The 27,677-nt window shown below is 37.6% G+C and overlaps 5 protein-coding genes, 1 long non-coding RNA gene and 1 pseudogene across 7 annotated transcripts; 3 read left to right on the top strand and 4 right to left on the bottom strand.

Annotated features, from left to right (window-relative positions):
• Positions 1-1,048: 1,048 nt before the first annotated feature.
• On the top strand, positions 1,049-2,165 carry LOC129748573 (gamma-secretase subunit Aph-1-like). Its single transcript, XM_055743231.1, has 2 exons — positions 1,049-1,432; positions 1,499-2,165. Exons 1-2 carry the CDS (start codon positions 1,211-1,213, stop codon positions 1,994-1,996), a joined length of 720 nt encoding a protein of 239 aa, XP_055599206.1. The 5' UTR covers positions 1,049-1,210; the 3' UTR covers positions 1,997-2,165.
• Positions 2,166-2,300: 135 nt separating this feature from the next.
• On the top strand, positions 2,301-3,868 carry LOC129748574 (gamma-secretase subunit Aph-1-like). The gene is made up of 2 exons (XM_055743232.1): positions 2,301-2,659; positions 2,710-3,868. The coding sequence occupies exons 1-2, from the start codon at positions 2,432-2,434 to the stop codon at positions 3,217-3,219; spliced, it is 738 nt and encodes a 245-aa protein (XP_055599207.1). The 5' UTR covers positions 2,301-2,431; the 3' UTR covers positions 3,220-3,868.
• LOC129748572 (uncharacterized) lies at positions 3,775-6,859 on the bottom strand. Its single transcript, XM_055743229.1, has 3 exons — positions 6,832-6,859; positions 5,564-5,674; positions 3,775-5,475 (listed from the first exon to the last, which is right to left on the bottom strand). Exon 3 carries the CDS (start codon positions 5,470-5,472, stop codon positions 3,895-3,897), a length of 1,578 nt encoding a protein of 525 aa, XP_055599204.1. The 5' UTR covers positions 5,473-5,475; positions 5,564-5,674; positions 6,832-6,859; the 3' UTR covers positions 3,775-3,894.
• A 601-nt stretch (positions 6,860-7,460) lies between these two features.
• On the bottom strand, positions 7,461-8,014 carry LOC129742907 (uncharacterized). Its single transcript, XR_008736573.1, has 3 exons — positions 7,851-8,014; positions 7,707-7,778; positions 7,461-7,648 (listed from the first exon to the last, which is right to left on the bottom strand). It is a non-coding gene; the product is annotated as an uncharacterized LOC129742907 (long non-coding RNA).
• Positions 8,015-9,218: 1,204 nt separating this feature from the next.
• LOC129749247 (signal peptidase complex subunit 3-like) lies at positions 9,219-10,516 on the top strand (annotated as a pseudogene).
• Positions 10,517-13,397: 2,881 nt separating this feature from the next.
• Positions 13,398-16,272, bottom strand: LOC129747881 (uncharacterized). 2 transcript variants are annotated; one of them, XM_055742260.1, is made up of 3 exons: positions 13,669-16,272; positions 13,529-13,608; positions 13,398-13,462 (listed from the first exon to the last, which is right to left on the bottom strand). In XM_055742260.1, the coding sequence occupies exon 1, from the start codon at positions 16,217-16,219 to the stop codon at positions 14,357-14,359; it is 1,863 nt and encodes a 620-aa protein (XP_055598235.1). In that variant the 5' UTR covers positions 16,220-16,272; the 3' UTR covers positions 13,398-13,462; positions 13,529-13,608; positions 13,669-14,356. The 2 variants fall into 2 exon arrangements, with proteins under 2 accessions (XP_055598235.1, XP_055598237.1); XM_055742262.1 differs by having other exon boundaries at positions 13,402-13,462; positions 13,525-13,608.
• Positions 16,273-23,977: 7,705 nt separating this feature from the next.
• LOC129744868 (cyclin-dependent kinase 8) lies at positions 23,978-27,238 on the bottom strand. Its single transcript, XM_055737609.1, has 7 exons — positions 26,778-27,238; positions 26,463-26,714; positions 26,212-26,401; positions 25,941-26,154; positions 25,602-25,881; positions 25,503-25,541; positions 23,978-24,438 (listed from the first exon to the last, which is right to left on the bottom strand). The coding sequence occupies exons 1-7, from the start codon at positions 26,982-26,984 to the stop codon at positions 24,133-24,135; spliced, it is 1,488 nt and encodes a 495-aa protein (XP_055593584.1). The 5' UTR covers positions 26,985-27,238; the 3' UTR covers positions 23,978-24,132.
• Between the last annotated feature and the right edge of the window lie 439 nt (positions 27,239-27,677).

The raw sequence follows: 27,677 nt of genomic DNA, 5'->3' as shown, positions 1-27,677 counted from the left end.
TGAATGAAATGAAAATCAGTTTAAAAATTAAAGCATTTTATTCACAACACATACATATAATTATTTTAAAATACACACAAATTCAAAAAAAAAACACTGTTCACACTTCAAATAGTGTCGTCGTGCTGCTGTTTCCGATGCTAACCTGGTTAGTGCTGTTGTCGATTCTGTTGTCCTCCCACCGTTAGAACCGGTGCTATTGCCTAGCGGACCGGCTTAACATAATAATGTTTCCGTTAAAAGGGATCCTTAAGTTAATTCTGGCGTCTGCGTTTTGATCAAAAGACATCCGGCTAGCTGCGACTGAAAAAAATAATTTTCTGTTGGTAAAACTGAAAATTGCCAATAAATCAGAGTACTTACCCTCGCACAACCAGAACTGGCGCTGTCGCCAACCGATCCTTCGCACCATCGGAACCGGTAATGTTGCGTTCCGAATAATCCCGAAACAGTGGAATTTTCTCGAAATGTTCCGGCGAAATGAATTTTATACTCTGCACAAATTAAACCACGTGTGATGTGACAGCAGAAAATATTGGGGTGCGTTGCTAAAATTATCGAATATTTTTCAAGATTATTAGCTGTATCTTTCAGGAATATTTTTTTATCTTATCGTCGCGTTGCCAAATTACTCAAATAGATTTTTGGAAGATTAATCTTATCTTTTAGAAATGGTTTTTTCTCGTTTCTAGCAAAGGCACATTAGCAATTACCCAAAAGAAATCGTAACTATTAATCTAATCAGAACCGAATAATTCGAAAGATTCATAGTATGGTTTCTACCTATGCGGGTTTGAACACCGATGCTCTATTTTTGTTGGTTCTAGTTTTTTTAGAACTAGCATAGGCACTCCACTTATGTTAACTCATCTATTTTGGACAAATCCTTTTACCTATCATTTCTAAAAAGTCATTTAGAAACATGTTATGGTGCGGTTGCTTTGGTCGGAATTTGGGTCTAAATCGGCTGTTTGGACCAGTGATACAGCTGCTCTAAAGATAAAAAAAAATGAATTGTGAAGCATTTGCTATTTGCTTATAACATGTCATTTTTTTCCGGTGCACAAATAAAGAAAACAAGAGTTTGACGTTATACCAAACATTTTTGTTATTAGTCATGTAAAACAAGGACTGTAGTGGGCTAAGTAAAAAGTTTTCTAAAGTGTTTGGTTTTTAGTCAAACGAGAATCGTCGATTTTAATTAACTACCATGACCGTTGTGGAATTTTTCGGCTGTTCATTCCTGGCCTTCGGACCTCCGCTGGCCATGTTCACCCTGACAATAGCCCATGACCCTATCCGGATCATAATCCTGATAGCTGCCTCCTTCTTTTGGCTGGTATCGCTTCTTTTGTCGTCCTTGATCTGGTTCACCGTTGTTCCGCTACGGGACAAGCTGGTGTTCGGGTTGATCTTTTCCGTTTTTATTCAGGTAGGTCTTGGTGCACGGTGTGTGCTTGGATCTCCGCATTTAAGACAAAATATATTTCATTTGCAGGAAGGTTTTCGCTTTTTGATGTACAAACTTCTGCGGAAAACTGAGCGCGGGTTGCAAGAGGTGACGGAGATTGTTCAGATATCCGACTACAAGCACATTTTGGCGTACGTGTCCGGTCTAGGCTTCGGAATTATTAGTGGAGCGTTTTCCTTGGTCAATATTTTAGCCGATTCGGTTGGACCGGCAACTGTGGGACTGAAGACCGGTTCCAGTAACTTCATCGTGATCAGTGCGGCCCAATCGCTCTGCATGATACTGCTGCATACCTTCTGGAGTGTGATATATTTCAGTGCATGGGACACGAAGAACTATCAGCACATTGCTTACGTGGTAGTAAGTCATCTGTTTGTATCGTGTATGACTCTTTTGAATGCCCAGGGATTGTTCGCGGTCACGCTTACGTCGTCCTATTTGGTGCTGCTCGTGACCATGGTTCTAGCTTTCCGAGTAGTGGGAGGAACCGCTGGATCGTTCAGGAAATTCATAACTTGCAAATAAGAATCTACCTGATTATCTCTCTCTGTTTCCAATACACTAACTTTTAAGCTTTTTGATATACCTACTTATCATCAATACCCAAAGTAAAGTACTGACTGTAGTAACGCATTTCGTTCCATAATTCCTTAATAAACATCTTATTTGTAAGATTAAATACACTTTCATTAAATTATTGTATTAGTAATATTTTCTTATATCATTACATTATACTGAAATTCATCTTATTTGGTTTATTTAAACCGAGCGTGTTCCTCAAATCCGAACAGTATGAGGAACCTGCATTAGCAACAATCAAATGGATTATCCTGTCGTCTAGTTTTGACAAGACTATAGTAAAGCAAACAGTCTTTATCAGTCATGTGAAGCAATAACTCTAGTAGACTTAGTTTTCGGTTTCAGTTCAACGAAAATCGTCGGTTTCAAATCGGGAGCGCCATGACCATTGCAGAATTTTTAGGCTGCTTATTCCTGGCCTTCGGACCATCTTTGGCCATGTTCACCCTGACAATAGCCCATGATCCCCAACGAATCTCACTCATGTTGGCTGGTTCCTTCTTCTGGTTGGTGTCTCTTCTGTTTTCCACAATGATCTGGTTCATGGTTGTTCCGCTGCGAAACAAGCTTGTGATTGCATTAATCTTTTCCGTTTTTATTCAGCTAGGTGCCTAATTTGGTTGAGGGCTGAATTTAAATAACGAAAATATTTTTTGCAGGAGGGTTTCCGCTATCTGTTGTATAAACTTCTGCGCAAAATTGAACCCTTTTTACACTATCGGCCCAATAGGCACATATCTGAGTACGTCACCGGTCTGGGCTTTGGAACCGCGAGCGGAGTGTTTTCAATGATCCATATTCTGCCCGCATCGTTAGGACCGGCAACCGTTGGACTCAAAACCGGTTCCAGCTATTTGTTCGTGTTCAATGCGGCCCAATCTCTCTGCATGATATTGCTGCATACCTTCTGGAATGTGATATTCTTTAGCGCATGGGATACCAAGAACTATTCCCACATTACTTACGTGGTAGTAAGTCACCTGTTTGTATCGTGTGTGACTCTGCTGAATTCTCAGGGACTTGTTGCGGTCACCCTGACGGGGTCCTATCTGGTGCTGCTCGTCACCACGGTTCTAGCTTTCCGAGCTGCTGGAGGAACCTTTGCATGGTTCTGGCAATTCATAACTAATTTCCGAAGAAGAACAACTGGTTATCAACCTCTTGATTAAGCTTTTTGATTCAGGTACTTACCGATTTATCATTTATTGTCAGTGGTTTTCGAACAAATTTGTATAAAAATAAACCAAAAATTGGTAGTTCTGGGCTCAAAGCCCCCTAGGAGGCGGTAGGGACCATAAATCAATGATTTATACCAATAGTACTCCAATAGAACTGACTGCAGTAACGCATTTAATAGTTCCTTAATGATCATTTTGTATCATAAGGTGAAATACCCTTTATTACACTTCAGTGAAAATCACTGATTAGCCTTTGGCAACGAATGATTGGCTTTGATAAGAATTTGTCGAAAAGAGGAACTTTTGCCGATTTATTCCATACAAATTTTCATCGGTTATATAAAATTAAACTATAAAAATCATATGCTTGTTACAATTCAATTTATTGGCCCATTGATTAAAAATCAAATATTATTCAGGCGATTTAAGTAAAGACTGACGGCAAACCTTATTGTATTTTTCATTTTTCTGTCACGAAACTGATTTAAATTTAACGTGAAGAAATACGTAAGTCCACAGCTTAGTTTTTGAAATAAAACATAACTATACATACATGTTTGCACTTTATTCTACAACTCAACGAAAAAATATACCGTTCATACCTATCTATGTACATCTTCATGGAAACATCTGTTCTCATAACACTATATTTCAACTTAGAAAGTCTCATTGATAAAGAAGATATTGGATAAGTGCCTTGGGAATTCCAAGTGCCTTTATTCGCTCCACAAACATGAGATCTGCTCTTCCACCGCTATCTTCGACAGTGCTTAGCACCTGTTTCCTTACCGAGTCACGGGCCAATCGCCGTAGCGAGAAATTCTCCAAACTTATCCCATTCTCGTAATAATCGCTAACAAGTTCGAAAGACCCGTATCTCTGTAGCAGGCTCCAGTACATCGGATACCTCGGGGGCCCATGTACCCTGCGTTCCATAAATAGATTAGTACAGTAACGAACAACAGGTTGAAAATACTTGATGAGCGCTTCTTCTGTTCCTTTCGTTTCATGGGTCATGGAAAGAAGGATGCTGTTTGCATCCGTATTGCTGATCGCAACGAATCTGTCCACGATAGTTTGGTATCGACTTAATTCCTCTTGTGATAACAGATCTTCATGTTCAATTTCATAATTTATAAGTGCACTTTTGACTATGTTAAGTGTTGGTTCTATCTGACTTGAAACAAAATAGTTGGAAGCTTTGAAATATTCCAGATATTCCAAAATCATACGGTACATTCGTCCATCGTCATTTTCCCGTATTGCAGCCACTGTGAATGCAGCCATTTCATTCTGTATCAGTTCACAAAATGAATCACAAAGACTCAGTTCAGTATATTGTTGCTCCAACCTTTGTATGCCCTGGCTATCGACCAACAAAAGTGCCAACAGTTGAAACAAATTATGATTAACGGTGTTGCTGATTCGACTCGTTTGATACTGATCTCTTGGTCCTTCGAGCAGTTCCAGTGCAAGCCTTCGTTTGTCGAGATTGTTTTCCCATAGCAAAGCAGTTTCCACAAAGTGCGGAACCAAGGATACATTTCGATAACTCAAAACTGCACATTCAAATATGTCCTCGATCGGATATTTCATTTTATGTGCGTTTAGGGGATGTACGAAGTTGAACAACATTTTGAAACAGGCTACTTTCAGTTTTTGTTCGTAGTTAGCCCTAGCTGACAAAATCTCCAAAGGAGTTATTCCGTATTCTGTCACCACGGTCACATCTGCCTTGCCAACGTACAGTAAATGGATGAGAATACCTAAATCGCCCGCTTCAAGGGCAGAGTGCAGAGGCGTTTCTTTGGCATAATCCTGGGCATTAACATTGGCACCGGATGCCACCAAAAGTTCTACCAGCGGCAAATTTTTTCTTTCCACCGCAACGTGCAACGGCGAAACAAATTCCATACTCGAAACGTTAACCAGTATTCCGCACTTTCCAATCAGCATGTCAATTATTTTCAACGGAACATCCCGCATGCACCCCAACATAAGGGCTGTTCGTCCTTCGTAGCATCGAGCCTGCACGTCGACGTCCGATTTGGTCAGCAACAGCTCTACACAATCCGGATTTCCGCTTGCAACGGCATGGTGCAACACGGTCCAATTGTGGTTGTCTCTCAGGGAGCTCACCTTAGCGAGGCCGGATTTTCGAGCGGATTTTTTATTCAAGCATTGCTGCAAATTTTGTCGATCGCCGCTAGCAGCCGATTGCCAGATATTCTTCTGGAAGGCCATCACCTGGAAAAGAGGTCAAATAAAATGGATATTTTAAGTCTATTTTTGTTATAAAATATTCGAAATATCTACTTTATAACAATAATGTTACCTCGAAAAACTGCTTACAAATATATAGGATCCCTAGACGACTGTTAACAATTTGGTGGGGTTTGGTTCACATTGATGAGTTTGTTTGATTTTATCGGAAAATTACGGTGACCTATATCAAAGATATTTTATTCTATCAAGATACTCGGCTGCATAGTTTTTCGAACTAGTAGTCTGGGACATCAATTCTTTGTTTATGGTGCTGCCATCAACGAAAAAGGCTTCAGACTTCCAACTTGCATTCAAGCTTGCAAACACATAAGTTATGCATTTGATCGACGAAACAACCTACACGGGCAGAAAAAATGAACCCACCCAAAACAACAACCCCAGGTCAACAAGGTCCCAGTGAGTGAAAAAGATTTACTTAGCAAAATTTGATAAAAATTAGAGGAAAAAAAAATGTTAAGATGACCATAAATTATATATGTTATTATTCGGGAACTATTTTAAGCCTGGAATAATGTGAATTTCAAATAATTTTTCGAAAAGATTTAATTTAAAATTTAATTTATTTAGTTAAAAATTCATTGACGAAATCGAAAATAAATATTCTTTGTTCTTGCGTATATTGAATTGATTGGACCTGAATTCTGAAACATTCTTGGTATATGCCTCCGGGCCATGCCGATTGATCCTGCTGCTGTAAGGGCGGTTTCTCCTCCAAGTAGGATTCTTAGGCCGAGAACCGAAACTTGCTCGATAGGTATTCCTCTATGAATCCTAAACGATCCTCCAGGTCGTTCTCATTATTATATTTTTTATGTTCCGTTCCTCGCAAATAGCTCCCGTGTGGTTCACTGCAATAAAAAAATTATTATTTATCGGTACATTTTTATAAACTAAACAACTTACCAGGCACCCAGTCAGGATGTTTCAAGAGAATCCGTTCAAGAATCTTGACCGGGGATGCACTCGTCGGGCAAGAAAAATATCTTCGGCTGTGGTAGCAAAACAAAATTTTGGCGTTGATTCAAACACTCGTTTTTATGTTAAGCGAACTTACCGAGAAAACAAATAATCTTAATAATCTCTTCACGTCGTGATACATGTCGCATACGATCTAAACTTTCTGATCCGAAAATCTCTACTTTTTTCTGCTAGTTTAAACGCTAGCTCTGACAACTGACAAAAAAAGTTTTTTGAACTAGGTGTAAACAAAAACTTCAAAGCATGCTGTTTAAATTTGTGGTAAAAGTTTTATTCGTCAATATTATTTTGGCGCTAGTGTTTTGTCCCCAAAATTTCTCAGAAGCCGATAGTACCTGCCTATATGCATGTTTTTTTTAATGATTTTTATGCTCAAATCGCTTTATTCATCAATTTCAACAGTAAATTACGGAATAACTGTTGAATGTTAACAACCTTTTTGCTTATGTTTTTTTTAAATTTCTAACAAATAACACTGAATCGAATAGATTAGCAGGAACGACATGAAATTTCTGTTATTACCCTATTGCATACCATAAAATGGGGTAAATTCGGACAGTTTTTGGACTTATTTAGAAATAATATTTCTGTAAACGCTATTTCAGCTCCAAATTTGCTTTATACGGTGTGTTTTTATTTTTTTATTATAAATGTCTTAGCTAAACTTTTTTTTTTTAAAAGGAGAAAGTACACTGCAAAAATTCCACACATCAGCGCTATGTGTGAGCCTATATAGATTTTTGCAATGTGACTCACATATAAAAAAAATATGTCGGCATTTCATATCCAGGCGACACATAAAAATTACAAAGTTACACACATAAACATTATAAGTGTTCTACACCAGTTTGTAAACGCCCTAAAATAGGCAAGGATTTAGCGTATTCGGAATGGGATTCGGAAAGTTAAAAAATTTATCGATTTCGATTTTCAATCATGATTTTATTATTTTAAATTGTGTTTCACTGTAAAACATTTGGACTTACTGTTAAATCCGGTTTCTGGCCTCATGTTTAAAAAAAAAATATTTTTTTTGTATCCAAAATGAAACTTGTTGCTTCGAATTCCTTTCATTAATTAAAAATATTTGTTCTATCCTGGAACGAAAACGAAGAAATTGGGGACACCTCATTTTCTTCATCTGGTGTCGGATACCCTGTAAACGAATATAAATGTGAGGTAAAATCTGATGAACAAATTAGCAATGAACTTACCTTTACTGAGCCAGATTACAAATTAATCCATTCAATTGAGCTATCCGCCCGACAACGATCAACAATATGTATCTGTAGTAAAGAATGAAATGAACCAATAAAACATGTACACATTATTATTTCAAAAAATCGAATACTACTCACTTCATTTTTGTTTTTTGGGTCATTATCGGAAAGAGCACGCCAACTTTTCTAAGGGTAGCCATTTTGAGAATGTGAAAATTTTCAAAGCCGAAAACTATAGAATTTATGTGTCAACAACAAATGAATTTTATATTTCGGATATAAATCGTAAATGTGGCATATAAATATTATAGTATTTTAATACAATTTATGTGTAGAGCAATTTTAAAGACGTATGTGCAGGGAAATATACTTTTTAAGTGTCGAATTTTTGCAGTGTATGTTAGAAATGGGAATTATGAAAATGAAAAGATTTTTTTTTAAATTTACAACTCGTTTATTAAAGAAAGCCCCCTTTTTACTAAGTTTAAATATGCCGAGCTTATTCGTTTTACTAGATTAGCAGTGAATTGCAGCCACACACAGCCAGAAGGAATAGTCGCAGCGACTCAACTGTTAGAAATCTTTAAACAAGGGAAGGAAAGGGTTTATAGGGGCGTTTCCTTCGATATCAGTTTTTCATTCGTTGCCCGCATGGAGCAGTATTATACAGTGACGATTCTCATTATCTTCTTCCCGAGACACATAAAAGATTCCTTCTATAGTTTTAGATTATTAATGTAAGATAAGGCTTATCATTTTTTCATGAAATGGAATCGTTTGGGCGCACTTTACGATACAGAGAACGGGTCGTTAAGTAGAGTAACCATTCATTTTTTTTGCTTTTTTCTACTCGTTCCGAGCAAGTTGTATCATACGTGGAATCTTCACTTAATGATTTTCTCATAAAAAAAATAACGATACAACATATCGTGAACTTTTAATATAATTATTAAAATTAAAATTATTGAAATGAAAGTCAATTTTAAAATAGTTTTTATTGCATTTTATTCACAACACATACATTTAAAAAACACTGTTCACGCTGTTGTTCCCGATCAGAGGTGCCAGGTCGTTTTTTTCAAAAATCAGGACACCGCGATGGAAAAATCAGGATTTTTCAGGACACCACTAAATTGGTGAAAATAACATGCAGTTCTGGTTAGTTTGCATAGCTAAAGGCGAAATATAGGTGCTGAAAACGCCTCGAATTATGCAACAGAAGCGAGAAGAACCTTGGCTGGCCAGCAGGTCATGTCGAAAACACCATTTGAATATCATTTGAACCAAAGATTTTCATTGGTTAAACTATTTTATTGAAGATTTTTTTGGTTTTCTCATCATTCAACAATAAATTTAGTTATAATTTAGATATTTTTCAAAAATCAGGACAAATCAGGACATTTTAAGGGCCATTTTTTAAAAAATCAGGACAATTCAAGCGTTTTTGAAAAATCAGGACGGCCTCTAGAAAATCAGGACAAATCCTGAAAAATCAGGACACCTGACACCCCTGTTCCCGATGCCATCCTTGTTAGTGTATTGTCGACTACCGACCCTCGCATTGTTGGAACCGGTGCTGTTCCCGTTAACAGGGATTTAGACAATTTAGTCTAACACTCTTCCGTGTTATTCAAGTTTTTTTTCTTGATGTCGTACTTTTTCTTCTTGATTTTAAATTTTCAATTCTATTCTAAGCAACACTTTGAAGTAATTATTCGTTCTGACTATATTAAAATTTGGTTTCGATTCAGAAGTTTATTCATTTAGAATATATACGTACATACATAATACCAGGTACTATCGGCTTCTGAGAAATTTTGGGGACAGAACACTAGCGCCAAAATAATATTGACGAATAAGGCTTTAACCATTAATTCGAAAATTTTAACAGCATGCTTTGGAGTTCTTGTTTACACCACATTCGATGGGACGTTCTGGTGCTTGAGTTACGTCAACTTTCTTCAACGATAACCGAAATCTGGCTCGGATTAATCATGATATAGTTTTGAAAATTTAGACCACGTAAGTGATTTCGTTTTGGGATGGGAGTGATTCGATTTTCAATCAAATCTTGCAGCAAAAACGTTCCGGACTTCAGCGCTTCTCGGAAAAAAGCTTCTTGCCGTTCGATCTCAATGCCATCCTGAAAACGTTGTTGAACTGGAGTGTGAAGCGGCTGTTCCGGTATCTGACGGCCGAATACCAGATGGAATGGAACGAGCTCAATCAGGTGGGACAAAATGATCCTGCGGGGCGAAAATACCCTGCTGGACTTCAAGAACATGAACACCAAGTACATACTTTTCTGGAATAATGGCAATGGTTTGAGGTAAGTTTCGAACTTTAAAAGATTTCTTGTTTTCGATCTGATAATTTGATTTTGTTTTTCAGAGGCCACCAGAATGTGACATTGACCCTTTCCTTGAACATCGTTCCAAATGCAGGACTGTTTCCGAATTTATTTGTTCACGGACATCAGACGATCATGTTCCTGGAAACCTACATGCCGTCGCCGGTCTAAAGAACTAAAAAATTGACACAAAAACACCTACAAGAGCTTTTCGAAGATTATAAAAGAGCTCAAAAAAAAAAGCCGAACTGTTGCTGACGATGCAGCATTTCCATTCATCCCATTCTAATTATTTTGTTTTTTGTTTGCAAATTGGAGCAAACATCAATCATCAATGAAAAAACCAAACTTCAGAAACATCTGGTCGAAATGACCCCTAGAACCGTGTGCACTTCTTCCTTATTTCTTCAGATATGTATGTTTAGATAAAAGTAAAAAATAAAATAAAATTTGAAATCACAGGACCGTTTAGCTTGAATTTTCACTATAGTTAGATAATTGTAGTCACACAAATTCTGCCGGCTATGTCATGATCAATTACTGCTTTAAAAACATGATGATAATTTAAAATTGTTTTGTTTTGCTCTGATTGCCGCTTGTATGGCCGTATGCCTTTTTGAATCTGAGAATCTAAATTATCTTCAAATATATTGAATCTCGGCCTTAAACTATAGAGATCAAATTTAAAACAAACTTCATAAATTTCGCAGTTGCAAAACCAACATGGTCACCTCTTATATATACACACCATGGTTGTTTCGTCGGTCAAATGCAAAACTTATGTGTTTGCAAGCTTGAATGAAAGTTGAAAGCTTGAAGACTTTTCCGTTGGTGGCAGCATCGTAAACAAAGAGATGATGTCCCAGACTACTTGTTTGAAAAACTATGCAGCCGGGTATTGCGGAAATTGCACCTATTTAGACTCCTGTGCAAATAATTTCCACGCAGAAATATTTTCGCACTGACGCACACATAGACAACCTGTGTCAGTTTTTCAAATCAGCGTTGCTCGCTTCTGATTTTCGAATCACATTTCCAAACGGCATAATCGTTATTGTTCTGGCGAAAATTGAAATGCTAACCAAGGAGTTTAATAACGAAAATTGACCGATCAACAAATGAAAAGAAACGAACAGAAAACAGAATGCATTCTGTACATTTGGGTACAAGCATGTAAGTGGAACAAATAAATCATACATTTCGGGCGTTGTTCGAATTTCTGAAAAATTAGCCAAACAAATATGGATTCACTGACAATTTTTACTGACACACCAGTCGCAATTGTTTTTGATTCAATTTTATCCAAAGATGTAAAGAATATCGATATGTGTCATTGTCTATGTATAGGTCTGTGAGCAGATTTTACTGCGCGCAAATTATTTGCACGTGCACAGTAAACAAAAATTACCGAGTTCGGTAATTTTTTTACCGAAATCCTAACATGTGTAAATCGTTAAACTGTTCGGTAATTTTTTCGGTAAAAAATAAACGAATATCGGTAAATCGATTCTTCATTTACCGATGTTCGTATACTTTTTACCGAAAAAATTACCGAACAGTTTAACGATTTACACATGTTAGGATTTCGGTAAAAAAATTACCGAACTCGGTAATTTTCATTTACTGTGTGGGTCTAAATAGGTGCAATCAGCGCAGTTTGTTAAAGACGGCAAAGGTGCATATGAAAGTTGATTTTTTGGAAGAAATAATTTGAGGTAACTGAACTCTGATGTTGGTCCTTTTTTCATATAGTCCCTTTTCAACTTTTAGCACATGATAGTTTATATAAAGAATGTGATGGTGTTAGTGAGTGCGGAATTGTTATCTGTCAAATCAGATTCTCTCAATAGTCTAAAAATTCATGCAATTGACAATATCTTGATAGAATATAATATCTTTGATAATACGTACGTGTTTAATAAATAAAACTGAGATCTGATACCTTTTTCATTCTTAGCTAAGAGTCCTCGAAAACAGTTGTGATTGTTTGGTTGAAATTGTTATTTAAAATTTAATATAAAAATCTTAATGCATAACAAAACTCTTACCTAAATTATTCAATTATGTACCTCTTAAGATCCACCAAAAAAAAATGGTATTTTCTATGTGAAACTCTTTCATGGGAGCCATGAAAGTATTTTCTTTTGGTGTTCATGTTCGACTTTCATTTTCCTTTAGATGCCGCTATTGTTTTATTTTTCGAAGCTAGAACTCACTACATTGGCAATAATCGTACTCCATACCTACACACTACCAAAAAAATCTGGAAAATTACATCACATATGATGTAAATAAAAAGAAGCATCATATATGACGGAATTTTCAGTGCCAGTTATACATTACACGCCTGTAATATTATGCAGCGTGTAATATGAAAGTGATGTAAATTTCAAAGCCACTGAATTCCGTAAAAATCCTATTGGAATTTGTTTTATTTACTTTTATATTGACCAGATTCAATGGAGTTTTTTAATCTTTTTACAAGAAACAATCTTTTAATAATAAATTTCATTTATTTTATCAATCTACAAACACATTTTAATGATTCATTAATTTTAAAAGGCACTTTCATCACCTTTCACTTTCTTTCGAAGTACCGGATCTAAGCAGAGTAGTGTGGGCCGCTTCCAAAACCACTTCTGCTGCCGCTGCTATTCGGAGAATCCGGAACCAACGATATCGATGGACTGAGAAGCTAACTGCTTTAACAAAATACTTTGGTTCAAGACTTGACTAAACACTCTGTTTACATTCGTGTTCCTGTTTTTGACAGTTTTTATTTTTACATGTCATCATTGTGTAATGTAATATTAAATAAACTCCATGGCTCCATTTGTAAAATTACAGCATATATGATGTAACGAAAAAAAAGCATCACATATGATGGAATTTTCAGAGAGAGTTGAATATTACACGTCTATGAATTTCAACAGACGTGTAAAATTTTAAAGACATGTAAATATTTAAGACGTGTAATATTTAATTCGCACTGAAAATTCCGTCATATGTGATGCTTCTTTTTATTTACATCATATGTGATGGAAATTTATATAAAATAATCGCGTTCCGTGTCAAGTAATATTCATGTCATTAAAATTCAGTGCTATTATGGATTCAACTTTTTTCAATCCATAAATTTACATCAATAAATCGCGTTCGACGTCATGTAATATTAAAGGTTTTTCAATTTCAGTGTTGTTAAGGATTCAGATTTTTTTTCTGTGTACTGACTGACTTTCATACTTGCAAGGTACCGGAGCCGCCTTTTGTGCTTCTGTTTCGTCAGTTGAAATTCGAAGTTCTCCAACATTGTGACTTTAAAACAGGTAACTTGACTTGACTTCCTTCCTCGATGATATCACCGCAGCCAGTAGTATTACATTCAGTCACCGAACGTTTCCTGGAATACAAAAAGGTCGTCATTTTTAGTCAAAATTATACCTAGACAAGAAGCATTCTTACGCACTGGTTCTCAGGTGTTCACTGAATATTTTAACTCCTTACGGCGAGTTATCAGTAGTGGTAAATTTGGTCACCTAAGGTTTCCTTGAAGACAAAAAAGGTCATCATTTAACTGAAAATATAAATGGACAAAAATCATATTACCCAGTTCCTGTATTATTCGGCATGACTCGATCCAGTTCCTTAACTTGTAAAATTAGAGACATTCTTGTGTCATCCACCTTAGCCGGATGAAAATCAGGCCAAGCATTGGTTTTGGTATCCGGTAAGCAGGACGAAAAGGTGAAGTCCCCGTTGCTGGCGTTACTAACGAGCCTATATTCCTTGTGCTCTTTTTATACGTACTTGTTTTTTTTCTTTTGATGCCACTGTTTACATCGCAGCTAGAACTCCCCTGCGTTAACCTTGGAGTTGCGAAAAGGTTAACTTCCCGCCACCGATGGAAGTTTTGCTGCAGCAGTATTTTCAACCAAAGAAGGTGTAGCTGAAGCCGCATTTCCAGCAGCTTTGTCTTTTCCAGGCTCTTGTTGCTGCAAGGTACGACTCGGGAACCGTAGCAGCCGTCCTTTGTTTTTCATGTTTCGCCACATAAACTTCAAAGTACTCTAGCACACATTGGTATGCTTGGTATGATGGATCAGGTATCAGGTATCAGAATGGGGGTAGGCTTAATAGCGGCACGTTATCCAAACATACGGGAAAATTGTGCCTAGCCTTTTTTTTATCCAAGATTTCATCATTTACCTGAGAAACCTGAAAATCCTATAAAAGGAAGAAATAAATTCAATCTATTTAAGATGGCATAAGACCTTTCCACTAGGGATTATTAGCATTAAAGCTCTTTTCTACATTCGGTAAGGAATGATAGAATGTTTTTTAAGTTTAATTTCTTAAACTCAGATTCGCTTAAAGCGTAAGATCCCAGAGTACGAAAACGTAGTCTGGCAAATGAGGGACAGTTACATATAAGATGGAAGGGATCTTCCACATCTGATTCACAACTTCCACATACTGGAGATTCAGCACGCTGAATGTTGTGCATGTGATAGTTGAGTTTGCAATGACCGGAGAGTGCTCTGATCAAGATGCTGCAATGAGATTTATTTAAAGTTAATAAGTAACTTGATATGATTGGAGATGGTTTTTCTAAAAATAATTTAGTTTGACGACAAGTGTCCAACTCTTCCCAGTATCGTTCATGCTGGTTAGAGGACCAAGTTTGAATTTGGTTTCTGAACCAACATGGTGATATTGGGACAGCCGGCTCTGGTCCGTAAAATTCCTTTTCCGACCCAGCTCTAGCGAGTTCGTCGGCGCATTCGTTTCCAAAAATTCCCTTATGTCCGGGTACCCATAGAAGGTTTAATCCATTGCCTTCAGCAAGTTCTTCGATTGCTTTACGGCATGCGATTACCAGTTTTGATCTAGAACTGGAAGCACTGAGTGATTTGATAGCTGCTTGGCTATCTGAACAGAAATAAATGGTTCTGAACATAATCTTCTTTTGAAGTGCAATTTGCACTCCGTACATAATAGCATATAGCTCAGCCTGAAAGACTGTACAATATTTACCTAGAGGTTGAGCATGTTCTATGTTCAACTCGTGGCAGTAAATTCCTGCACCTGCACGGCCGTTTGATAATGAACCGTCAGTATAGAATACAATATGAGAGGACATTTGGTCCTCTACGAAACCTGATAACCATTCTTGAGGAGAAGGAAATTTGACTTTAAACCCCATGTAGGGAAAACTACTCGAGAGTGTTAAATCGTTTGGCGCTAGATTAAACTTGTTTAATCTAACTAATTCAGGCCACACATTTGTATAACTCGATGATCTTTCGATATTTCCTGACAGCCAGAGACCAACTGCCTGTAGACGAAAAGCACATGAGAAGGCTTCCTGTTTTAGGAACAAGTCTAGAGGTTTGATAGAAAACAGAGCCTCTAGTGCTGCAGTAGGAGTTGTAGTGAACGATCCGGACATCCCCAAAAGACACATTCTTTGAAGGTGATTTAGTTTAGTCCGAACTGTTGCAACTTCTCCTTTCTGCCACCACACTAGACACCCATAGGCCAGAATTGGTCTTACTATTGTGGAGTAAATCCAGTGAATATGTTTGGGTTTGAGTCCCCAGTTTTTCCCGATTGCACGTCGGCATTGTCCGAAGGCCATGCATGCTTTTTTGGTTCTGAATTCGATGTGATCTGACCAGTTTAATTTGGAGTCAAGAATGACACCCAAATATTTAACTTGATCAGACACGGTGATTTCGGAACCATAAAACAGCAGAGGGCGCACCCCGCGGGTGATACGTTTTTTAGTAAACAAAACAATATTAGTTTTTAGAGGATTAACTGAAAGTTCAACATGAGAACACCATCGTTCAACAGAGCGCAGAGCTTGTTGCATTATATCAAATAATGTGCTTATGCACAAACCTCTTACCAGCAGAAGATAATCATCTGCGAATCCATAGGTTGGTATTCCACGGTCATTGAGTTTTCTCAACAAGCCGTCTGCAACTAGGTTCCACAAAAGAGGTGATAGTACACCTCCCTGTGGGCAACCACGTGTGCTAACTTTTGTTATTGAAGCCTGTCTTAAAGACGAACGAAGATTCCTGTTACTTAGCATTGCGCTAATCCAGTTAGTTATAACACTAGGCACTCCATGAAGTAGTGCCGCATCCATTATTGATGTAAACGAGACATTATCAAATGCTCCTTCTATGTCTAGAAATGCTCCTAGACATGATTCTTTCTGTGAAAAACTATTTTCAATATTATGTACTACGTTGTGCAGAAGAGTTAATGTTGATTTTCCTGTTTGGTATGCATGTTGTGTCGCATTAAGCGGATGTTGGACAAGGCATTCTTGCCTGATATGATGATCAATTAAACGTTCAAGTGCTTTTAATAGAAATGAACTTAGACTAATAGGACGAAAGCTTTTGGCTTCGTCGTATGATGATCGTCCCCCTTTAGGGATGAATTTCACGGCTATCTGCCGCCAAAATTTAGGTATATATCCATGAGCAAAACTGCTTATCATTATTTTTCTTAATATGTGTTTGAAATGATCGAAACCTTTTTGAAGCAAAACTGGAAATAAACCGTCACTTCCAGGAGATTTGTATTGAGCAAAACCATCGATTGCCCATTTGATCGATTCTGTAGTAACTATTTTCCGAGCAAAATGCAAGGAATCTAGACTTCCAGAAAAGAACTCAGGCTCTATCGATGAATCTTGATCAACACATCCTGGAAAGTGAGTATTGAATAGACAACTTAATGTTTCTTCGTCGTTTGATGTATAATCACCACTAGGGGTTTTAAGGTATGAAACCTGATAATCTTTTGATTTGGCTAAGACTTTATTTAACCTACTTGCTTCGTGCAAGCTTGAAATGTTTGTGCAGTAGCTCTGCCAACTTGAGCGTTCGACAGCTCTTGTTGCTTTCCGGTAAACTCTGCGAGCCAACTTGAAAGCATCAAAACCTTCCGTGCGCCTTCGGTTCCAAGAGCGTCTGCAGTTTTTTCGTAATTTACTAAGATTTGAGTTCCACCATGGTGTACTGCACACAAAACTTTCGGGGCTCCACTTAGCAAAATTTCGCTGTTACTTTCCGTTAGCAAAAATATTTTTTTACTGTTCAGTTAGCAAAAAGCTACATTTACTTGATTTTAGTAATAAAAAAGGTCATTTTACTAGATTTTAGTAAAACGAAGGTTTTTCAGCCGCTTTGTTCACAGACAGCAGCCGCCGCGCCAGTTGGGAGAAAAACAAAAAGCTGTCGCGATTAAGTGCGGTTCCGGATGTTCGTTGGTGGTGGTTCTTGTGGTGGCCAACTCCACGACTAAATGGTATCTGAATCGACACCGGATGCTTACAGGTAAGGTCCGATCTTAAAATGTTTAGATTGTCCAATTTTTAAATTTCAAATTTGTGTGTTTGTTTTTTTTCTACCAGGTTAAAACTGCAACACGAAACCCGCAACAGTCCGGCAATAAAGAAGGAGCACAACTGGAAACAAGCTGCATCCGGCAAACACCCCGGTGCTTTCTTTATTGAAGATGGCATGGGATTTCGCCAGCCAGTAGGTGCGTTCCCAGGATCGGAATTTCCGTTTTACAAAAAGTGTGATTTTTTTTTATGTTAAAAATAAATTATAAGTGAATGAAATTTGTGTATTCTACTCAATAATCAAACATTCCCCTGATTCTCCAGAGAAAAAATAACAGAACATGAAATTACGGATCCGGGCAATCTTTTTCTCCGGTTTTTGCTAAAAATATGAGTAAAAACAGCGGCGGCTAACTTTTTTTCTCGTTTACTAAAATTTCAGTTAAAAAATATTGCTAAATTGATTGCTAAGTTTCTAGCTGGTCAAATTTGAGCAAAATTTTGCTAAATTCCGGCCTCGAAAATTTTGTGTGTACACACAAAACTTTCGGGGCTCCACTTAGCAAAATTTCGCTGTTACTTTCCGTTAGCAAAAATATTTTTTTACTGTTCAGTTAGCAAAAAGCTACATTTACTTGATTTTAGTAATAAAAAAGGTCATTTTACTAGATTTTAGTAAAACGAAGGTTTTTCAGCCGCTTTGTTCACAGACAGCAGCCGCCGCGCCAGTTGGGAGAAAAACAAAAAGCTGTCGCGATTAAGTGCGGTTCCGGATGTTCGTTGGTGGTGGTTCTTGTGGTGGCCAACTCCACGACTAAATGGTATCTGAATCGACACCGGATGCTTACAGGTAAGGTCCGATCTTAAAATGTTTAGATTGTCCAATTTTTAAATTTCAAATTTGTGTGTTTGTTTTTTTTCTACCAGGTTAAAACTGCAACACGAAACCCGCAACAGTCCGGCAATAAAGAAGGAGCACAACTGGAAACAAGCTGCATCCGGCAAACACCCCGGTGCTTTCTTTATTGAAGATGGCATGGGATTTCGCCAGCCAGTAGGTGCGTTCCCAGGATCGGAATTTCCGTTTTACAAAAAGTGTGATTTTTTTTTATGTTAAAAATAAATTATAAGTGAATGAAATTTGTGTATTCTACTCAATAATCAAACATTCCCCTGATTCTCCAGAGAAAAAATAACAGAACATGAAATTACGGATCCGGGCAATCTTTTTCTCCGGTTTTTGCTAAAAATATGAGTAAAAACAGCGGCGGCTAACTTTTTTTCTCGTTTACTAAAATTTCAGTTAAAAAATATTGCTAAATTGATTGCTAAGTTTCTAGCTGGTCAAATTTGAGCAAAATTTTGCTAAATTCCGGCCTCGAAAATTTTGTGTGTACACACAAAACTTTCGGGGCTCCACTTAGCAAAATTTCGCTGTTACTTTCCGTTAGCAAAAATATTTTTTTACTGTTCAGTTAGCAAAAAGCTACATTTACTTGATTTTAGTAATAAAAAAGGTCATTTTACTAGATTTTAGTAAAACGAAGGTTTTTCAGCCGCTTTGTTCACAGACAGCAGCCGCCGCGCCAGTTGGGAGAAAAACAAAAAGCTGTCGCGATTAAGTGCGGTTCCGGATGTTCGTTGGTGGTGGTTCTTGTGGTGGCCAACTCCACGACTAAATGGTATCTGAATCGACACCGGATGCTTACAGGTAAGGTCCGATCTTAAAATGTTTAGATTGTCCAATTTTTAAATTTCAAATTTGTGTGTTTGTTTTTTTTCTACCAGGTTAAAACTGCAACACGAAACCCGCAACAGTCCGGCAATAAAGAAGGAGCACAACTGGAAACAAGCTGCATCCGGCAAACACCCCGGTGCTTTCTTTATTGAAGATGGCATGGGATTTCGCCAGCCAGTAGGTGCGTTCCCAGGATCGGAATTTCCGTTTTACAAAAAGTGTGATTTTTTTTTATGTTAAAAATAAATTATAAGTGAATGAAATTTGTGTATTCTACTCAATAATCAAACATTCCCCTGATTCTCCAGAGAAAAAATAACAGAACATGAAATTACGGATCCGGGCAATCTTTTTCTCCGGTTTTTGCTAAAAATATGAGTAAAAACAGCGGCGGCTAACTTTTTTTCTCGTTTACTAAAATTTCAGTTAAAAAATATTGCTAAATTGATTGCTAAGTTTCTAGCTGGTCAAATTTGAGCAAAATTTTGCTAAATTCCGGCCTCGAAAATTTTGTGTGTACACACAAAACTTTCGGGGCTCCACTTAGCAAAATTTCGCTGTTACTTTCCGTTAGCAAAAATATTTTTTTACTGTTCAGTTAGCAAAAAGCTACATTTACTTGATTTTAGTAATAAAAAAGGTCATTTTACTAGATTTTAGTAAAACGAAGGTTTTTCAGCCGCTTTGTTCACAGACAGCAGCCGCCGCGCCAGTTGGGAGAAAAACAAAAAGCTGTCGCGATTAAGTGCGGTTCCGGATGTTCGTTGGTGGTGGTTCTTGTGGTGGCCAACTCCACGACTAAATGGTATCTGAATCGACACCGGATGCTTACAGGTAAGGTCCGATCTTAAAATGTTTAGATTGTCCAATTTTTAAATTTCAAATTTGTGTGTTTGTTTTTTTTCTACCAGGTTAAAACTGCAACACGAAACCCGCAACAGTCCGGCAATAAAGAAGGAGCACAACTGGAAACAAGCTGCATCCGGCAAACACCCCGGTGCTTTCTTTATTGAAGATGGCATGGGATTTCGCCAGCCAGTAGGTGCGTTCCCAGGATCGGAATTTCCGTTTTACAAAAAGTGTGATTTTTTTTTATGTTAAAAATAAATTATAAGTGAATGAAATTTGTGTATTCTACTCAATAATCAAACATTCCCCTGATTCTCCAGAGAAAAAATAACAGAACATGAAATTACGGATCCGGGCAATCTTTTTCTCCGGTTTTTGCTAAAAATATGAGTAAAAACAGCGGCGGCTAACTTTTTTTCTCGTTTACTAAAATTTCAGTTAAAAAATATTGCTAAATTGATTGCTAAGTTTCTAGCTGGTCAAATTTGAGCAAAATTTTGCTAAATTCCGGCCTCGAAAATTTTGTGTGTGTTTTTGTTGAATTTCAACGTTCGTAAGGGACACGCTCCTTCATAAGAATTTAAAATAATTTCGGTGGTTTTTGCAACCACTTCATCCAACTCAGAAGGAGTAGTAATTTCAGGTGTATATCCATGAAATTTAGTAGCAAGATGCTCCAAATATAGGTCCCAATTAGTTGTTCTTGGGTTTCTGAATGTAATTGTTTCTAAAAACTCACCTGAGTGTTCAAAATAGATAAACCTGTGGTCAGAAATCGATTCTTCGTTAGGCACATGCCAATTTGAAATTTCCTGAGAAATTGTTCTTGAACAAAGTGTGATGTCAATCACCTCTTCTCTGTCACACCTAACAAAAGTTGGTTTATTTCCTACATTTAGAATTTCTAAATCAGTGCTGCTTAAATATTCCATTAAATTTAAGCCTCTCAGATTGATATCTGAGCTACCCCATACAAAATGATGGGCATTGGCATCACAGCCAATTACAAGAGGTATATTTTGTGATTCACAGAATGAAATGACATTTTTTAAATCATCCGTAGGGGATGATTGTTCATATGGTAAGTATGCTGAACAGTAGACGTATTTTCTATCAGGCAGCGAAACCTGGACGACGCAAATATCTCTTGTTGTTAGATTGGGTATAAGTGTTGCATTTAAAGAATTGTTTATCAATATACATGCACGAGGCATTATTCGGGCATTAGTCATTCCAATTACACTGAACCCAGTAAAATTTGGTTTGAGCAAATTCCCTAAGAAAAAAGTTCCATTTCGGAAATAGGGTTCTTGGACCAAGGCGATTGATGCAGTTCCATTAAGGATTAAACGACATAAGTTCAGTGTAGCGGTTCTTTTGTGCTGCAGATTTATCTGTGCAACCTTAATAGAAAGCATTTCTATCAAAGAATTCCACACATATTTCCATCACACACAAGAACCCCTGCACCTTCTTATCAACGCATGAAGCGGGGTATCCCATACAGGATGAAAATTCAAAAATCGTGTGTATAATCTGAATCCCACGAGTTGCCAGGAAAAATACGGCCCTTTGCACCAGTGCCTGGCTATAGTGCAGACCTTAACAACGTTCTGCTTAAGATAGGATTATTATACACCCTCCTACCCCCACTTTGGGGCCCGCAGGCACAGAACCACCTTGAAGCGGGTGTTTACAAAATTTAGGAGAATTCAACTCGTGTATGCGCATTAATAGCAATAAGCACAATTGGTAAATCCTCCCTGAAGAAAACTTGGCTTAGAACTTCAAAATTCCAAGCCAAGTTTCCCCCCCTCCCAATGTGATAGTCGCATTTGAAGAATGACTAACGCATATGGGAAGTACTGGATAAGTCGCCTTTTACGACGTGGACCAGTATCCCAGTGGTAGTATTCTATAAGCCGCCACCACACAGCCGTCCTTTGTTTTTCATGTTTCGCCACATAAACTTCAAAGTACTCTAGCACACATTGGTATGCTTGGTATGATGGAACTGTTTGGCCAACATTTTGGAGATTTCCTTCTCGACAATTTCACCGCTGCTAGAAGTGCTTTTGGCTACCAAATATTCGCTGGAAACAAAAAGATCTTCGTTTTAATGAAAATATTATGGGCAAGAATCATCTTCTGCTTCTGACTTACCTGGCACGACTTTTTCTAGCCCGTTCATGTCATAAACCTAAGCCGAAAGGGAACCAGGCGAGGCCGTTGGTTTTAAATCCGGTAAAAACATCCGGGGCGGAAAAATTCCAATTTTAACTGCGAGTTTCTGCATGCTCACTTTCAACTGTTCAAAACACACGCCATTTTGCTTTGTTGAGTGAAGACACTCAGATGTATTCCCGCATAAATCAGTACCATAAAATGACTATTACTGTAATCTTTCTCCTGAGACACCCAAAAGATTACCCTAATAGTTATCAGATTATTCAAGGATGATTATATGAATCGTTTTGGGTATCGTTTGGACACACTTTACGATACAGTGAACGGGTTGTTAAGTAGAGTTATGATTCAACAACGATTCAAATGCAACGAACTGGTTGGATCTTACATGTTATCTTTTGTTAATGATCTACCCATAAAATGAGGATGATACGATGTATCTTCAATTATTAATAATAAGATTAGTAAAAAATAAATATAAGTTAGAGTTACTAAAGTTTGTTTATTCAACATTTAATTATAACACATTAAAAAAAAAATTCTTTAAAACATAAGATTAATGAACCTCTACACAATCACACTACACTAAAAACGTACACTTTATAAGCGGTTCCATTGAGGCAGTATGTTCCCGAGATGCTGAGATGGTGCCGAGGATGTAGATCGGGAGGGTTGGTGTTACCTGTAGTGGCCACAATATTGAAACCGTTTCCATCTCATTATCCTTCGGCGCTCCCGTCGGATTCGTTTGCGATTTTGCGCCCTCGTCTGAAGCCGCCTAAAATTGCCTTACAGCTCCTGGAAGGAAAAATATTTTTTAATAGGCATCCTTTTTCGATTAAGATTACTTCAAGTAAGGTACTCACCATTACCATCAGAGTAGGTGCAATCTCCGAACGTTCCGACTCCTTGAAAATTGTCCCGAACTAAGCCGCGGAAGATTTTTTTCACAACCCAGGCAAACTCAGCCACGTGTTTTGGAATGGCAGCAGCAAAATTGATGGCGTGTTGCAAAAATACTCAATTTGTTTTTTTCACCATTTATTGAATCTTTCAAAAATAATTCGTTATCGTTTTATCGCGTTGCAAAAATTATCTTTTTGATTTTAAGAATATCAATCGTATCTTTCGGAAATAATATTTTTCCGTTCTAGCAAAGACACATTGAGCCAAGATGCAATTTGACACGTTACTATTAATGTTATCAGAATGGAATAATACGGACGTTTAAGTGTATCATACTTTGCTATGCGGGTTCTTAGTTGTGTTTTAAGAATTATTACTCGTATCTTTCAAATATATTTTTTTATCATTTCTAGCGAAGTCGCATGAAAAATAGAAAATTCAGCTAAAAACAAGAAGATTTAAGAACGATTACTTCAATAGTCACTATTCATGTTATCAGAACAGAATAGTCTGAATGATTTAGTGTATGATATTTGATTATGCGGGTGGTTGGCTCCTGCAGCTGTGGATAAAAAGAATTATAGAACTAAGCTTTATACAAGTTTTAGAATCTGGTACGGTACACTGATGGACATAGTTATTCGTCATGAGTTAATTCTTTCGCATTTATTTCAGTATTCACATTAGTTTTCATGTGAGCAGATTTTGTGGATGAATCTACTAAGCACATGAACTTTCTAATGCTTTACTCTGCCTTTATATACCGGAAACGAGGAAAGAAATGTAATTTTCCGTTGTACAGAAGAACTTTATCGATCTAAAACTGACTAAACCACCGTAAATTAAGCTTCCCAGATTATTTTCTGCACGCATTGAAAGACCAAGAGATTACTGGTGTGGCCTTTCCGAAACATCAAGACATTTCTCTAATATTTCTCTATGAACGAAGCCACACTTTGATTATATGGTTACATGTGTTACAATCAATATATGGAGAAAAGTTCAGATTAAAATGAGACATTCAATACCGCTGCTGGAATCCGCCCTGTTGCGCGTTATTAAACATCATCTGCTGCTGTTGTTGCTGCTGCTGCTGTTGTTGCTGTTGGGCTGCCACTGCGGCGGCCTGTTGTTGCTGCTGCTGTTGGTATTCTTGTTGTGTCATTCCTCCGGGACCTCCCGGTTGCCCCCCGTTGGGCCCAGCCATCCGTGCCCGTTTGGCTGCGTTATGATCCATTTGAGCCTGCTGTTGTTGTTGCTGCTGTTGCATTTGTTGCTGCTGCTGTTGTTGCTGTTGATTTGCATTCGCTGCTTGCTGTTGTTGGTTCTGTTTCAAGGGAGAGAAAGTTTTTCGAACTGTTAGAAAACCTGATGTACAAGCTAAGCCTTAAAAAGTGTGTAAAGTCCTAACGACCGTTTTGAATCAATTTTATGTTTTTTGGTTGAGCCACCAGATGTCTCCAAGGACACCAGGGAGAACTGTCGAGTATAAAATGAAATGTAAACAAAACAAAATAACAAACTTTTAGTCAATTCTGAAAAGGTCGTATCTAATTGACGAGTTTCGCGCAAATTGATGTTGAAGATTCGTTAGACATTTCTGATTTGCGGTATCAAAATTTTACGCTTAAAGCTGTTTTTTCGAACTGCTCCAAACTAGCATGAAGCACTTAATATAAACAGATATGATGCGTGAAAATGCCGCTCAGAGAAGCCTAGAATCTGTATTTCTTCGTTGGATTGTTAATTTTAAGCTCAACTGGATAAAATAACTGGTTCGTCTGGCTTGTTCAAAGTTGTTAGTTAGCCTTTTTAGTAAAAATAATCAAGGTAAAATGAACCAGATGAATTTACCTTGTTGTGAATTCTCTACGATGTTAGTTAATTATTTTTTGAGATCATATACAGTTGCGCTCTTCCAAGAATCAGGTACTTCAAAAGTTGATTCGGCTGGTTTAAATGATAGCATTTGAAATTTTGAATACTTTTCTGGAATTTTATAATTCAATCTTGTATATCTGTCATTTCGTCAGTCTCTCTAGTAACAACATTATAATGATGCTATTTTTCTCAGCTGAAATTTATTTGTAGTTCATCTAATTATATAGAGCAATTCATCTAATTGTATTTAAACTTATTTATGAATGAGTTCAAACACAATTGCGCCCTCTTGAAAATCTCTTACTTTCAAAAGAGCTATCTAGAAACAGTGCCATCTATTGCGCCGTTCAAAATTTACAAATCAAGCAAAAGATGGCACTTTTTTTTCGTCACTTTTTAACGGCTTCTTTAAAAGAGAGCACTGCAAATTTTACACAAGTTTCTGAAGATTTTTTGTTCGAGCTTGTACATCAGTTTATCAGTTTAGATAGTTAAAGGTTTTAAACTTACATTGGCTTGCTGTTGTTGATTTTGTTGAGCTTGTTGTTGCTGGAAATATATAAAATCATTTGAAAAATGTATGAACAAGAACACTCTGTAGAACATTACATTATTTTGCTGTTGCTGCTGTTGGCGTTTCTCGCCTTTGTCCTGGTCCTGATCATCATCTGTCAAAAACTCTCGCTTGGGATAGGGAATGGCGCAGCCAGCAAACACATCTCCCGTTGGCAGAGGATCCTCCGAGAAGTAAGGATCCTGCATTGCTTGTTCCGAGGTAATCCGTTTGTTAGGATCCATCAGCAGCAGTTTTTGCAACAGATGGAACGCTTTGCTGTCGGGTTTAATCTTATGACGTTCCATATATTTTACGAGTGAACAATTAGCGTAACTGAAATAGGAGAATAAAACTTATACTACTGGTCAATAGGGAACATTTGGAAGACATACTTAGCCCTTTTGAAGTCCTTCGTCAGGGTGTGATGTTCGGGCATTTTCCTTATGTCTTCCCAATCTTTATCTTGAGGGAAACCCATGACGTTAAAGATTCGGTCGAGCTGATCGTGGTGATACGGATTGCTGGTTTTGATGTCTTCCTGGCGACAGTGGAAAATCGGTTCCGATGTAAGAAGTTCGGCAAAGATGCAACCAATTGCCCAAATATCTTTAAAAAAATATATATTGAGAAATATTTTTTTAATGAAACAATTTCAATGATTACCAATTGCCTTTGTGTAATGACGAGCTCCGAGAAGCAGTTCGGGTGCTCGGTACCAAAAAGTGACCACAACTGGGTCAAGATCTGCCAGAGGTTTCAACGGAGCGTTGAACAATCGCGCGAATCCCATATCAGCGATCTTGACTCGCCCTCGCTCGTTACCTTCTCCCATCACCAGGATGTTGGCTGGTTTCTTAAAATAAAAAAAATGTGGTTATTTCAATGCATCTATAAAATATGCCGATTGAACGTACCAAATCCCTGTGTAATACCCAGTTACTGTGCAAATAGTGGATACCATCTAGAATCTGATAGAGCAAGCTTTTAACCATCCCCTTGGGAACCATAACTGGTTTCTTGGCGGCCTTGGCAGCTCGATGAAACTTAATAATGTGCCATAAATCGTGTTCGGCATAGTCGAACAGAAGCCAGACTTTTCTATCCGTGTGAGACAGGAACACCCGGATCAGATTGATCACGTTCGTGTGCTTCAGTTCACGAAGCAACTTTAAAATTAGAAAGAAAAATTAGTAAAAGTTAATAATTTGATCCTATTTATCGTGACCTACCGCAATCTCTCGGCAGGCCGACATGGACAGCCCGGTACCCTCGATTTGCTTTAGCGCGTAATCCTTACTATCATTTCCTTCCTTGCGCCGCGCCTTGTAGACGTGGCCGTACGTTCCCCGGCCCACCTTACAGCCCTCGTAGTCGAACAGCTCCTCGACTTTGGCCCGTTCCTGTTGGGTTTTCATCTTGAATTCGTAATCCATCATAACAGCTTTCGTTGAGATATCCAGGATTGAAACTAAAACGTTCTCGTTTGGGTAGGTGGAGAGCAGTCGACTTTCGATCGACTAGTTTTTTGTTCTGTGGAATGGTTCTGCAGAATTTGTAGCAAATTCTGAAGGCTTATTTTCACAATAAATCGCTCCAATTATGCAGAAAAACTAAGCAAATTTTCGCGGATCGAAGCAGATGAGACGGATGAGACGCGTAAACAACCGTAAAAAGTGTAAACATTCGGATGTCAAATTAGACTACCTGCCGTACACTAGAAATAATTGTTAGGAAGGAATTATGAAACTGTTCTGCAAACAGGTAAGCACAGTTTTTTTCCATTTCAAACCCAGAGGGCAGTCTAATCGTTAAAGAGAAATCAGGTACAATTTTTGATAGGTGTTTTCTGCCGTTCTAAGCAAGAATGTCCCATGTGACTTTTGGGTCATTTTCACTTTTTTGTTGGAAACGGTCTCTTTCAGTGTTAAGTTTCGAATAAAAACACAAACAAGTACCTATACTTTGTTCTGAACTTATACGAAATTTTCATCAAGGTGGTTGTCTCTATGTTGATAGTTCTACGCAAGAATGTCACACTAGAGAAAATCTATGAAAAATGCAAATTTTTTCAAAAAATTGTCTTAATATGAGTTCAAACTATTAAATTTAATGTTATTTATTGAAAAGAA

The sequence above is a fragment of the Uranotaenia lowii genome, chromosome 2 (genome assembly GCF_029784155.1).
Source record: "Uranotaenia lowii strain MFRU-FL chromosome 2, ASM2978415v1, whole genome shotgun sequence".
NCBI lineage: Eukaryota > Metazoa > Arthropoda > Insecta > Diptera > Culicidae > Uranotaenia > Uranotaenia lowii.
The sequence above is the reverse complement of the archived record's forward strand: the minus strand, read 5'-3'. Positions and strand labels throughout refer to the sequence as shown.